At 41.5% G+C, this 15104-nt stretch overlaps 2 protein-coding genes across 16 annotated transcripts in view; both read right to left on the reverse strand.

The window, feature by feature from the left end:
• The window catches only part of LOC102097193 (sucrase-isomaltase, intestinal), a 60439-nt gene extending 56150 nt beyond the window's left edge, over positions 1-4289 (reverse strand). For both annotated transcript variants that reach the window (XM_065049008.1, XM_065049009.1), the window contains exons 1-2: positions 4174-4289; positions 106-328 (exon numbers count right to left, since the gene is read on the reverse strand). In XM_065049008.1, coding sequence (XP_064905080.1) covers positions 106-328; positions 4174-4219 — 269 coding nt within the window. In that variant the 5' untranslated portion in view covers positions 4220-4289. The remainder of the gene's footprint in view (positions 1-105; positions 329-4173) is intronic.
• Positions 4290-5820: 1531 nt separating this feature from the next.
• Positions 5821-15104, reverse strand: part of KIF21A (kinesin family member 21A) — a 95723-nt gene continuing 86439 nt past the window's right edge. For all 14 annotated transcript variants that reach the window (XM_065049006.1, XM_065049001.1, XM_065048998.1 and 11 more), the window contains 3 exons: positions 12545-12715; positions 9501-9700; positions 5821-7098 (listed from right to left, as the gene is read on the reverse strand). In XM_065049006.1, the coding sequence (XP_064905078.1) occupies positions 7005-7098; positions 9501-9700; positions 12545-12715 (465 nt within the window). In that variant the 3' untranslated portion in view covers positions 5821-7004. The remainder of the gene's footprint in view (positions 7099-9500; positions 9701-12544; positions 12716-15104) is intronic.

A 15104-nucleotide genomic window follows, 5' to 3' on the forward strand; every position in this document is an offset into this window, starting at 1 on the left:
GTTGCAAGCTGAGCACGGCGCAGCAAAGCAGCTTGAGGAAGGTCTCTGAGCAGTGGTGGCCGGGCAGTGCCAGAGCGTGGCACCGAAGCAGCCACGCACTCTTACCTCCAGCCCTTGGCTGTCAACTCGGTGTTCCCGCCCAGGGAGTAGCCGTAGGGACTGTCCTCAGAGAAGAAGCACCAGGGAGCGTTGGCGACGTCGGTGGCACACCAGGTGCAGCCCCGCGCCTCGCAGGCCTCCTGGGAAGCGCCCGGCTGGGGGTGGCAGTCAATGCGCTTCTGCACGGCCCCGGTGCATTGCTCAGCCTGGCCCAGGCACCCGCCCAGGGCTGGGCACGGGAAAAAGCAGTCAGAGCAGCACAGAACCATGTTAAACAAATAGACCCACAATGAAGAATCACAGAATAGTTTGGGTTGGAAGGGACCTTCAAAGGTCATCTAGTCCAACACCCCTGCAATGAGCAGGGACATCCTCAACTAGATCAGGTTGCTCAGATCCACATCCATCCCTGGAAACATTAAAGTTATCCTTTTTTTGGTTGTGTTTTTCCCCATTTTGGGGCTAATATGCGTGATTGTTGTGACCCAGATGGCGGCAGAGCAGCGCACCTGCTCGTGACCAAGACAAGAGCCACTGGTTCCTTTTACAAGCCCAGGCAGTGGGGCTGCATCCTTCAGTGCTTGGAGCTGCTGGTGTTCAGCTGAAGCTCATATATGAGGTTCTTAAGGACACGGTTTAGAGGTGGACTTGGCGGTGTTAGGTTAACAGTTGGACCCAATGATCTTAACAGTCTTTTCCAACCAAAACAGTATTATGATTCTAAATACTCATGGTAGGTTAAATAGCCCGCTAATTAAACCACTAGCATGGCACAAAAGTAACTCTTTGGACTCGCTGAACAGATGTACTTCAGTAAGGACTAGAACTGCTATAGACATTAAAACACTACATTTTCTGTGTACTTACTCTCTCTCAAGTTATACACAGAGGGTATATACATAGCTACAAATATGTGAAATAAGTATGCGTCTGTATGATATATAGAAATATAAAAAAACTGATAATATATGTTTTTTTAGCCTTCAGTTTTATATTATATGACTACTACATCTAGGTAGCATTAGTATCTTGCATTCATACAGGTATAGTTATGAGTAAAGGGAAAATGCCAGCAGTAAAAGAAAAGGCACAAATTAGCCATTTGCAGAATCATCCTGACAAAAACCTCTTAGTAAGGTGCTGAATCTTGTGTTTTTCTGCAGCTGCAGATGGAGCCCTGTGGTTGCCCTGCATGGAGGGAGCCTCCGGAGAGCCGGGCGACCGTGAGACCGGCTCCCCCCTACGCCCACAAAATGCTGTCTTATCAACTATTCTTAAAGAGAGCAGGCATATTGCAGGCAGCATCCTTATTTTGAAGTTAACTTATGTCATTTTAGTCATTACAGCAACATTCAAATATTAAAAATCTACTTGAAAGGTAATTGCTCTTTTGCATAAAATGACTAATACATCTGCTTTTTTTTTTTTTAATGTGGAATGTTGTGTGCTTAAAAGCTTAAAATCACAGAATCACAGAATCACAGAATCAACTGGGTTGGAAGAGACCTCAGAGATCATCGAGTCCAACCCTTAATGTGATTGCTGATGCAGTCTGGGCTTCTCCAAATAAAGAGTTTTACAAGCAGATGTGCACAAGCAATAAATATATATATACTGGGAAAATTTACAGAATAAAACTGTAGATTTACTAGCAAATGCCATCATGCTGTGATGTCAGAGTCGATTTCCAAAGAGGGGATGGGAATGCAGCAAAGCAGGAGCTGAGTGCTGTCTGTCTACATGTGTCTTTAGAGAAAACCTCCATTCCTCGGATGCAGGAGCAGCTGTTGCTCAGGTCTGAGGCTCAGGGTGCGCAGCAGAGCTGGCTCCTCCCTGCCACAACACCTTGTGGGCAAAACCCTGTTAACCTCTGCCAGCTGCCAGACAGGCAGCCTTGGCTCCCACCTTTGTTTTCTGGGGTGGGCAGTCATGACCCACAGGCAGGGTGATTTGTGTCTAGTGTTCCCCCCAACCATGATCTGTTGCATAGAAAAGCCCTAAATTCTGACCCAGTGCATGATAGGAATATGAACATCCCTCTGCAAACTCTAAGTTATCTCTTCTTGGAGCAGAAATCAGGGAGAATTCATCAATGGTCTAATGAAACACTAAATACTCTGGGTCCTGCCAAGTGTGAGAAAGACACACAGATTACAGGTCCCTTGGAAATAACTGCCGTGCCTTTGTACTACTATGCACCAAATATTCCTGCTTATCGAGGGAGAAGTGAAAGAATTTCAAAGGCTTCCCACAGCCCTCTGGATCCTGAGGTCAGTCAACCTGTGCAACTGCAGCGGCTAAAGAAACAACAGACCAAGCCCTGGCTCTGCAGTGAACGCTCGCCTTCTGCGTCCAGCATCTCTGCCCTGCTGTGCCCTGCACATTCCAGTTAACACCTGGGCAAGCAAAGCACAAAACAGAGTAAACCCACCACATTTCGTTTAGATTTTTTCGTTTGTTTTGTTTGGTTTTTTCTAATGGGAGTCAAACGCACCATCAGTGTTTTCAACGCTGAAATCAAAGAATACAACTGAATGCACTACAGCATATTATTAACTTAGTACCATTTTACATAGCATAGGTTCACAGGAGACTTCTATCAACTCATTTGTATAATAAAATACTTTCAAAATACTTAATAAGAGGGGTATTGTAAATGACAAAGCTAGTTCAAGGGAAAAAACATCACCCCAGCAGGAGACAAGACATTTTTAAGTTTTTTTTCTCCCATCATCACTATGAATCTTAAATTTTCCAGCAAATTTTGAAAATAAGCACTTGAAGGTATGAGCAACTGAAGAAGTCTATAACTTTATTCATCCCTTGTTCCTGGATTTACCTCTATTGGAATGCAAATGGGACAGTAGCAAGGGGGAAGATGCAATTTTCCTTCTCTACTTTTAAAAAACATTTTAATATCTCCACATCATTTTCACTGCATTTATGGACCATGTCTATAAACGTATGCAGATTATGAAATGCAAGCCAGCAGTTGAATTTAGCGATAGGTATGGCTACTTTGCTGCTTTTCATGATAATTTCCATGGGAACAGAAGCTTAAGAGAGGCAGTTTGAACTACGTATGTTAAAAACTATCCGCATTTTTAAAAACCCCAATTCCAATTTCACAAAGTTAGATTAGAAAATGCTGCAATATGATGTAAGCAAGGAACTAAAATATTACCACGGGCCTTTTCATGTAAAGACATTAGCCTTTATATTTTGTGTTTATTCATATGTTTCAAAGACATTTGCTACAGGGGTTCCCTCTTCCTTTTTCTAGCAACATAGAATCATAAAATTGTTTTGATTGGAAGAGACTCTCAGGATCAGAGAGTCCAACCATAACCTACCTCTAGCACTAAACTGTGTCCCTAAGAACCACTCCAGGGATGGTGACTCCACCACTTCCCTGGGCAGCCTGTTCCAATGCCTGACAACTCTTTCCATGAAGAATTTTTTCCTAATATTCAATCTAAACCTCCCCTGGCACAACTTGAGGCCATTTCCTCTTGTCCCATCACTTGCTGCTTGGGAGAAGGGACCAACCCCCTCCATGCTACAACCTCCTTTCAGGTAGTTGCAGACAGCAATAAGGTCTCCCCTCAGCCTCCTGTTCTCCAGGCTGAACAGCCCCAGTTCCCTCGGCTGCTCCTCATCACACTTGTGCTCCAGAGCCCTCACCAGCTTTGTCACCCTCCTCTGAACATAATAAGATGCATTGTCCCTTTACTGGACTCTAGGCCAAATTAACCTCTGGCATACTGGGGCAAAATGACAGCAAACAAACTATTATAGCAACGCACAGGGCACATTGCAGCAGCTGAATGGTCCCATTGACCCCAGTGCAGCTGTGCTGGTGCAGGGGAGCTGGATCTGCTGTTGGACTGGGGTGTCTTTCTGAACAAGCCAGCCCTGTTGTCTTTGCACAGTGACCTCGGGCGGGGTTAAAGCCATTCCTGTTCTCTCCTTTTTTGTGGAAAGAGATCCCCTCCCCTAATAGCTCTTCTGTTGTTTTCACATTTGCATCTTGCTTTTGAAGCCCACGAGAAAATGCAAATATCATACAATTACCTGCGAGCACAGCAGCCAAGATACACAGCCCCTTGCTCCTCTTCATGGCTGAACATCAACTTCTGCAGGTGCACGGAGCCTTTTATCCGAGGCATCGGCACAATAAACACTTGTTCCGATACGCAATAACAAACCGTGCAAATATTTTCTCAGCATTCGTATCTCACATGAGGTTAATTCTAATACATGACCTTGCCTGTATTTCAGAACATATCTAAGCAGATGTGATGTACTTACTAAGTTGTCTATAAACTTGTGAATTCCAGCTTTGAGAGAGAACAAAACTTTACCATGATGACTCAATTTTTCAGAGATCATCTTCATTTTTTTTAAACAAAAATTTTCAGACAATGAGTCCAGTGCTTACCTTTTTCTGATTACGTATCTTTTTTTTCATATATGTAGTCTTACAGTACAAATTTGAAGTTTGGAGAAGAAAAAACCCCAGTTGAATAACTCTCCATTAAAACAAGACACTGATAATGTGACGTTCACAAAATGACAATTTTCTTCTGAATACTCAAAGGCAAAAACTTTGAGTAAAGCTGTGTTCTGCAGTAAGATCTGGTTTAGGTGGAATGTCTTCCTAGAGGAAATAAATAAATAAATATATCTTTCTATACACTTACTATCCAAGTTCTATCAGGAGACAGCTTTGTCTAATGAAATGTCTGCTTTGTCAAGCATCACCAGAGAGAAACATCTGCAATGCAGACCACTGCCACAACAGCCCCTCACCATATGGATTATCTAGTCAGAGCAGCCTGATGCCTGGCAGCAGGTCATAATTTCCCAGCTTCATAAAGACTTCTGTCCTGCAGTTGCAGAGCAACACTCGTATGAATCTTGCACACACACTAAAAAACTGCAGCTCCTCAGTGTTCCCAGGTGAGAGGCAGGAGCATTTGGCTCCAAAACTAGGGGCCACCAAGCTGTTGGCATCACTTGTGTAGGTTGGCACAGCAAGTGGCCTTCAGCCACTGGGCCAGGTGGAACAGGGACCCTCCACCAGGCACACGAAGCCTCTCGCATGGGTCTTACACATAAATCTACTCCGCACTGGGAGTTTTGCTCAAAGTTGTTGACGTGGTGCCAGATCTTTTGTGTGTACACCTCTTAAGCGGTCAAAAAGCACGACAGATAAACATTAATTGGTATTGCTGCTGTTTATTTTAACTAACCTACACATTGTTTCTGAACAATATGCATCATTACTCACTTCTGCCAAAACTTGGAATAAATCGGTAGCCTCAAATCACAAGCCGTATGCACTTTCATCTCCTTTCAAGCTGAGCTATGAAGGATATAATTCCTCCAAGATGAGTAAGAGGCATCAGAACCCTTCTTTGTTTGACAGACCATATGTAATATGGTAAGACCCGTCATCTCTTCGGAACAAGAGCCATCTGCTTCATTTTGAGTCTGCACAGTACTTGGTATGAGGGAATCCTACCAGGGTTCCTAAGTACTATCAAAACACAAATAATGGCCAACAAGAACACAGGTGGGACACCAGAACAACCTGTGGACTGCGTTACTCAGCAAGCTATTCTACTGCATTGTGTAAAATTGTGCATTTTATATTCAGGGCCTTTGCAAGGGAAGTGATTTTTTAATAAGGAAGTAAGACGGAAAAGGCAAAGAAAAGTAGTTCACATTCACATCTTTATTTGTATTACCTACATAAGCTATAATTTACAGACTGATATTTCTGGAGAAAACAAAAAAAAGCAAAAAACCAAAAGAACAACCAAAACAACCTCAATATCCAAACACTGCAAGTGAATCTACATAATTTTAAAAAATTTGCAGAATTTACAAATTAATATTCAGAGCAGTTGGGTAAATTATACATCCTCCCTCAATAACCACACTCTAAGAGCTTTAAAAGTCATACAGGCACAAGATAAGATATTTTCTTTGTACAACCAACTATTTACATAGCTTTTTCCAATACACGTGGTTCAGTTCTCAAAGTAACTGCCAAGGTTTGCAAAACAGTGTATTTAAAATACATTTAGCAGCATATAAAATTAGATAAAAAGGAAAGACATTTTGCTTTAAAAAAGAAAATGTGAGATGATAGAAACAAATCCGTAAGAAAAATAGATTAAGATATATTTCTGTTATGACATTAAGAACACCTAGTCATTACAGAATATAGGCAAAACACTAATAAAACATACCAATTTGTGAGCATTTGAGTTCTAGTCCTGAGCACAGAGTATACATAGCTGCACAACTTTGGTCAACAAGGATTATATGCCAACATTAACACAAATCATACGGCGTTCACTGTTAGCAGAATACGGCCACGTCAGACAGATGTGTCATCAACAGCTTCTTCCCACCAGTTATTCACTCCACTTTCCTAAAAACAGTGTCAGTGACCTTTAGAATCTTGAAACAATGCCTGTCATAATCAAAGGCTTATTATTGGGACATCATCATTCCCCTGCTACCCTAAAATGCAAAACAGCTGATCGTACTTGTGAGTGAAATACAGCAGAACAGCATTCTAGGTTATAATTTTGAGATGGTCATTAGAGAAGACTGATTTCCAGTTAATTTTAACTGCAAGTGTTACATATACACACACATTCAGCCATAATATATAGACATGTATATGTGACCACTGAGACACAAGCATGTTACCAAGGGTTATTTTTTTCTTAAATACAGTACATATTTTAAGGACAGCAGGTCTAAGTAGAAGAGTTCACTCTTATTTTTCAGTTCATTCCAGTCATCAGTGTTCACCTAAAAAGCATGCAGCAAACTGCATAGAGTGCACCCCAAATCCATCAATATATTCATTTATCCCCATCATTTCAATTACTGGCAAGATCTTCACTTGCATCTCCTGTATCTGAGCTCTGTCCATCTAATACGTTTCGAGCTTTCCAGATCCTCACAGTGCGGTCACTGAAAAACAAAATACAGCAGTATTAGAGCTGGGTAATGAAACTGGGGAGGAAGAGGGACAGCTCAAGTGTCTTTTCCTGAAAGGTATTGTTGGTGAAATAAGATTTCCTCAATGGATATGCAACAGTCATTCCACCTCCAGGAGACTTTGAAATCCAAGATTTACAATATTTAAGATTCCCAAACCTTATCACAGCACTGGCTAATACCTTTAACTATTTAGGCAGGTATATAGAAAAAAAAAAGTAGGAAAGGTAGGAAAGTAAAAAACCTAGTCTAATATTACTTCATTCTTTAAGATACAACTATTAATAACAGCAACAGGTTTAAGTAGACTGATATCAGAGAGAAGCTTCCATGATGCAACTATTTGCAACTCAGAAGACCACGAACAGCCAGTGTACTACAGAACTGGAGGGGCAACAAAGGTGATTAAGGGAGTGGAGCACCTCCCTTATGAGGAAAGGCTGAGGGAGCTGAGTCTCTTTAGTTTGGAGAAGAGAAGACTGAGGGGTGACCTCATTAATGTTTACAGATATATAAAGGGTGAGTGTCAGGAGGATGGAGCCAGGCTCTTCTCGGTGACAACCAATGATAGGACAAGGGGTAATGGGTTCAAACTGGAACACAAGAGGTTCCACTTAAATTTGAGAAGAAACTTCTTCTCAGTAAGGGTGACAGACACTGGAACAGGCTGCCCAGGGAGGTTGTGGAGTCTCCTACTCTGGAGACATTCAAACCCGCCTGGACACATTCCTGTGTAACCTCATCTGGGTGTTCCTGCTCCAGCAGGGGGATTGGACTGGATGAGCTTTTGAGGTCCCTTCCAATCCCTAACAGTCTGTGACTCTGTGAAGGGACAGACTCACTAGGACAAGACATTGCCCTAAAAAAAGCCTGAGAAATTATAAGAGGTTAAATCAAACAGGATCTGAAATGTGCTCAGTTTTCACGAGAGGTGTCTGTGTGTAATAAGAAAAGGTAAAAAAAGCACAGAACCACAAGATACAAAGTCCTAAAAAAAAAAAAACCAAACACAAACCTGAAGAAACAATAACCCCAAAACCCCAAATCCCTTCCCCAATTCAGAAGCCCAGGAGAGGCAAGTTGTAATTCTCTACTTTAGCAACAATCACTATTTGCACGATTTTCAAGTACATGTAAGTAAAGTATCACATGGAATGTGTTACAAAACTCTATCATAATTAAAAAGTAAAATAAAGAATTAGCCTTGTTAAAAAACAACTTATACTGTGAAAGAGAAGTAACGAATTTCTCGTCAACACCGAGTCATGTGACTAGCAAACGTTGACTCGTGTATTCCTTATATTCACCCCAAACAGGCCAGGAGGCAGCAGCTGGGATGGACTTCAGAGAGCACAGAGGTTTTCTGGCTTGAGCCTTCACTGCGCTTTAAATGGTCAGGGATACCCCACGTTCCGTAGACCTTCACCACAATGTTGTAATTGCCAAAAGGTTGGGATTTTCTTTCACTAGTAATAAAGAAATTTAACATTCACGCATGTTCTAAACTCATTGATAATCTTTAAGCAAACAGAAACAGTGCTGATGTTTCCACACCATCTGTGAATGCTTCACCACGAAAACTGGCCACCAAATGGAGAAACTTAGCAACTGCCGAATGGGAAGTAGTCTTGCTTCGATTCAGAAAGCCCTGCCTGTATTCAGAAGAGCAGAAGCTTCCGTGGTTGGCACCAGAAGACAACACAACAGCTTTCACAGCTCCTGCGCTCAGACTGCTCTGGTAAGTGGGCTCTGTTGCTGTCTCCTGTCCTTTCTCCAGAACTGGGTATTTTTCTTGGTCAAGTCTCCTGGGGTTTCAGGTACTAAAGTTGCTCACTTTTACTGAAGAAGCAAATATTCAAAACCGGGTTTTTAAAAGGACACTGGGACAGCTTGCAAAGCTGTCAGCACATCAAACGGCTTTTAGAGAAATCACCACAGGTCAGTAGTCAGTCCTAGTACTAAACAGTCCAACTATAAATAAAAGTTGGTAAAATTCTCACTGCTGCCAAATTCTCCCTGACACCCTGTGAAGTGTTGGTCTTCAAACATTTTTGATACATACCCCATCACACATAAAAAAACCCAACAACATTCACCCTTACTGTATATTTATTAATCTATAAACTATATACCTGTACTACTGAAGTTCTAATATTTTCTTCCCACACTTCAATGGATCATCTTGTGCATGCCCTGGGACACACACACCCTACTTTGAAGACCACTGCAGTATATTATTAGCAATTAGGGGCCCTGTTTCCCCATGCTTGCTGTGAAATGATTTAAAAAGCTGAAGATCTTCTAAATTCATTAGCACCTGCAGAATTGTAGCAGGAGCTAGAGAAAAGAAATATTCATGGAGAAGAAAAACTCACTCTGCTGCTGTGAAAATCTGGCTGGAATTGGTGCAGATGGCATTTATAGGGCTGTCGTGTCCCTTCATCTCCCCAATGGGTGCGAAGGTTTCCACGTTCCAGAGTTTGATGTTTCCTCCTCGGCAGCCGCTGAGCAGAACCGGAGCAGCAGGTACCAGGCCAAGAGCACACACCCAGTCTTTGTGAGCATTAGGAACTTGCTGAAAAAGAGAAGGCAGGTAAGTCTCACAGGACTGCGAAAAAAATTCTAGAGGAACAAGCACAGAAATGGAAAAATCCCAAGTTCAAAGCCCAATTCCTGTCCTGCAGTAGATTTGCTACATGACTCCAGGTGTTTCCCAGCCCTGGGGCTTCTCCTCCTTTAGAGCAAGGACGGTGATATCTTCTATGAGGCTACTTCTGAATCTTGAGTTTGTTTCTCTTCCTGCAATAATACTGCAAAACAAGAAGAAAATCCAATATGCACAACCAACCTGATGTGGAACAAAAATTCATTTAGGATAATGTTGAATCTGCATATGTTCAAATGCATATTTGAACATATGGTCCCTGTGTATGTTTCAAGTCTGTCTGTAAAACAGCTATAAAACACCTAAAGAAAATCCAAAATACTGCACAGAAAATACACCAGGGAGACAGAAGCTGTTTCTATATTTGCTTTCCTCCTTTCTTCTTTTCCCATTACAGATGATAAATTATTTTGTGATGTAGCACTTCACAAAAATACATTAATTCTTTATTGAGGAAGGACACTAACATTTTACTATTAATTCAGAAAGCAAAATGCTGCACAGACCAGCTGAGAACGCCATCCATTTGGTACCAGCACTGGGGAAATAAGAGCCCCAGTTTGTCTTTTAAGGGGACCAAAGTGGCTCTTCTCCAGTTCAGTTTGGTAGGAACTGCTTTGGTTTGCTGCCTTTCTCATGTTATGGAGGACATTCAGCTTCTGAGGATCATCTCGATGTTTCACCTATAACACACTGCTACCACAACACCGATGGTGTGGTCCTGCAGCTCTTCATGAAACTGAGAGGGGGGTGGTTCTCATACATCTGAATTTTGCCAAGCAGTCTTTTGTGGCTTGGAATGTTGATGATCTCCAAATTATTTTGAGTAGCATGTTTAAGTGATTTTCACCAGTTCTAGAGGATCACATTTGTTTTAACACATGTATGACAAAGAAGGACATCTACTGAAATGTTAGCATTTATACTTGAAAGCAGCTCAGCTCTGTTTCAAGTTTATTTTTTTCCTACATCTAAAACAACCAAGTGTACACACCACAAAAAATTGCAACAACAGAAATTCTGACTGGCTATGAGTCAGGGGGAAATTCACACAAGAGTAGCTGAAGGAGTGCAATGGGTCACAGAGCAGCTGTGCAATCTGTGACCCTGGAGATTTTGAAAACTCAGCTGGGCAAGGCCTAAAAAGACAGCGAATAAGAATTCTTTATATTGTTTTGTCAAACACTTTGGTCTCGCTTCCTTGAAAAACACCGAATATTTTATAGAAATAAACAGAAAGAAGGAAGTGTGAGATAATTTTTATTAAGTTCTACTTTTCAAACCAACAAACAAATGGGGGAACATGAAGTATAGAAATTATGAAATGCATATATACCAAAAGGAAGATAAGAAAAGGCATGCATCTAGTCCACTGTTACATCTGTTACATGTTACACTGTTACACTGTTACATCTAGTCCACTTCACCCTTTCCCCTTTATTCTTTCTGATGTTAATTGCAATGGCAAAAATGCACATCGCATAATATTTTAATGAGCCTAAAATGCAAGAGTGAAGATGCTTCTTACAGCTTTAATAAAGTCACCCTGAAAATACAAAATCTTTCCTGTTCCTGCAGTCCTCCTGTCTTCACTAACAAGCTGCTTAGTGCATTCCCCTAGACAGACAGATGAGAGGGCAGATGGCCCAGTATGGCCAAGTGAAGATTTTCTGTAAGCAGCTGAATTTCTGAATCCTTATTTTAACTGTGAAGTCTTAGTATTCTGAAAAGGAACTGGCAACTAATTGGACAACTCTGAAAGAAGATCAAGAAAGTTTGTATATTTATGGAATACACAGTATGTCCATATGGAAATTTTCTTCTGTCACATGTGACCAGTCCATTATTCTCTCATGTCTCAAAACTTCAATACTCTATTTGTTTCCTTGCTATGAATCTGCACATAAAATGCAGAAAAGACACATTACTCCTCTCTCTAAAAATTATTAAATGATTGGTATCTAATCTAACCAAATCTCTGCAAAAACAGCAGTATCTTCTGGCATCTGTTTTTCTGCCTTCCATTTCTCACACGGTCTCAAATAATTGTCTCTCTACCTGAACAATCTCTCATTCGACCTAAAAGTACAGACTAGTTTATAGCAATAGCCAAAATCAAAGTTCTCCATGTCAAACAAATTACAATGAACTTCAAAATTTCCCTGGATTTGAGGTCCTTTTTGCACCCTTCCACCTTCTTTTCCCCTGATTTTCTATTAGCAAACAGATTATTATGTGTGTGTTGTATAAACTATTTAACATATGCACTGTATAACAAGATGAATGGAGATCTCAATAATCTTTCTAGAAAAAAAGAAGACTTGGTGGAGCAAGGTAGGTTGTAAACTCTGTACCCTGATCTAATGTATTGTTTGTCATTAATGAGTCCTCAAGTCCAGAATTTACTAGCTTGTCAATGACAAGGATGATATCCAATGGTTCCAGTCACAGAGGAGGCAAGTGATGCCTTCATTCCAAAGCAAAAAACCAAACCTCACACACTCAAAACTAAAATAGAGGGACTGACCACTTCATCAGAACTCGCTGACAGTACATTCACTGAAAAGAGAAACAACTGCATTCCTAGTGTAAAGATCAAGTACATTATTGATTTTTAGTCTGTGCTCCGCACCTTTCCTGTTAAAAACCTCAGTATCTAAGTGAACAGTCATCATATGAGCCTGAACATTTACACAACCTCAAAACAGTTCTACAGCATGACTGTCACATTAGCTGTGTGATTTTTCACATTACCTGAAGAAGGTCTTTTTGAGCCAAATCCCATTTCTTAATTCCATTATCTCTGGATCCACTGAAAAGGTTGTCTCCCATAATAGCAAGTGCTTCAATGCCATCATAATGAGGGGGTTCAAAATTGTGTGTAGGACTTACACTTCCAAGAGCTCCTTCAGTTACATCAAACATCTACAATAGATAAAAGATCAAATATGTTAAGCTAAATTATCTGCCACATAACCAGCTTGGAAGATGTGCAGTGAATAACTGCAGGGGAAAAACTCAAAGTCTTGTTGCAGACCACCATATCATGATGTACCTTCAACAATATTTATCTACCAGAACCATTCCTCTCTCCTCTTCTACCTCTTGCCCAAATCAGGAATGCTTCGCTAACTTCTGAGAAGATTGCTCTGGGAAGAAGTGCTACTACTTGATTACAAAATACACACTGTCTTCACAAGGAAGAGCCTATATATACACCGTGTGTGGGCTAGAAGGACAAAGCTCGTGAATGAGCATGGGAAACAAGACTCACCCTGGGAGAATTGCACAGACAGTTGCAGGAAGAGGCATTAAGATATTTTTCTGGACAAGATGTTTCGGCAAGGGTTACGTAGCACTACGATGTTTTCCATGGACTAGGCACACCTCTCTCCTTGCCAGTGCTCCAACAATGGGATCTTAAAACAGATTCTTTAAGAGAGGCCATTTTAACAACCTAAAGCATAATCAATCCCATCAGGTTTTTCATCCCTAGAGCAGCAGCATAAGCAACCCTGTTTCATTTTGCATTGTAGCAGGCCAGAACTCACCCAGTTAGACTGAGCTGAGGAGGAACAGATGAGCTCTAACTCTTTAAACTGCTACCTCTGTTTCACAAGCAAATGTCAGACTTCATCCCCTATTATTTGCTCTTCATCGACCTTTTAAAATGAATAAGCTTGGCAGTAGAAAAGTGACAGCTTGGTCATGTAAAAGAATACCTTAAGTTATTTAAAGGTATTTCAAAAGTTACCACATTCAATTAACATGCACCAGTTCAGTTGTAACAAAAAAGTTCAATGATACACCAGAAAAGTTAGGCACTTAGAGGTGACTAGTCCTGGCTCAGTAGACAAGACAGTAGTTTCCTGTGGTAGGGGAAAGCGGCAGCTGTGACCAGACCTACTATTTCCAGTGGACCTTGCCATGTGGAGGAACCCTGAGAATTCCCAAACTGCTGCACTAATCATGCCCATAGAAATCATTTCTAAATCATAGAAATCATATCCAAAGCGGTTTGATTATTATGGAGGCATTCACCTTGCAGAACACACGCTACTCTGAAGCACATACACATGGCCAAAATATCCCTGGATATTCCAGTGATGTAAGTCAAGAGGCAGGCACCTCATAAGGATTTCTGTAGCCTACTCACAGCAAGGGAGCACACGAGAATGGCAGATGAACTTGCCTGACTGTTGACAGCTGTGCTTTCCAAAAGCCCTCCCATGACCTTGCCTGTCACATGAGTTGGTAGCATGACAAACTAGCATTACATGATCACAGCCTGTTGTCCCCACTGAGGTTCTATACTCATTACTGTGCCAGGAAGGCAGCTCTTCACTAACCCAATATTCTGAACTGTGCAGAGAAGTAATTAATGAGCACCTCTCTGTCATGCCACTGCCTAGGAACTCTCTGGCCTCTAACAACAGGGACTACTGACGGTTCAAACCCATGGCCCAAACCATCAAGCTCCCAGACTGTCTTCCAAGGTGAGGCCAGCGCACAACCAAGCATCCAAGAATTGCAGGATAATATAAAAAAGAGAAAGCCCAGCTCAACGAGAAAGCTCACTCAGGTCCTGGTGCCCGCTCCACTCCCAGACACATTTATACACTTTTTTGAGTGTGTGAGAAGTACAAAGATCAGAATGAAGGCACTCCCTCATAACAAGCCAAAGTATCTTGCTCATTCTCTCTGTGGCCTCATGAATTACATGTTCTTTGCAGTGCAAGGGGCAGCTTTACGGGGGAGCTGATGTATAGTTCCCATAGTCTGGTGGTTCAAGCGTACTTCTGAGAAACAGGAGTTTGTAGGTTCACATAACCCCTGGCTGAGTTGGGCCCGAAACAGAAAAAAGATGGATAAGAGAAAAAACAAAACACACAAAACTGAACACCCCTCCCTCCAGAAACAGATTGCCTATCTTTGAGTGAATTAATCACAATGCCAAGAAGTAGGAAAGCATTTTAACACCAGTGGCTAAGCTGCAAACGCAACTCAGGGCAACCTGCATGCTCATGAATACACCAAGTAGACTGGGCACCTTGGCTGAAATATGCTGACCTCCCCCTGTCCTTCCCCACCCAGAACTCAGGTAACACTTAAGCAAGAGCCTGGGCTGGACTCTATACTATCCTCTGTGGAACCACACAGACCATCTCTGAGGCAATCAGGTCTGAACTCAAAACAAAACACTGACTTAAGATACTCTTAAATAACATTTAGCTCTTGGAAGTAAGAGTTATGAATATTTCTCCAAGACTTCCTGCACCTGATGTCCACTTTACTGGGGATTAAGAAAAATTTA

The sequence above is a fragment of the Columba livia genome, chromosome 1, assembly GCF_036013475.1.
Source record: "Columba livia isolate bColLiv1 breed racing homer chromosome 1, bColLiv1.pat.W.v2, whole genome shotgun sequence".
Classification (NCBI taxonomy): domain Eukaryota; kingdom Metazoa; phylum Chordata; class Aves; order Columbiformes; family Columbidae; genus Columba; species Columba livia.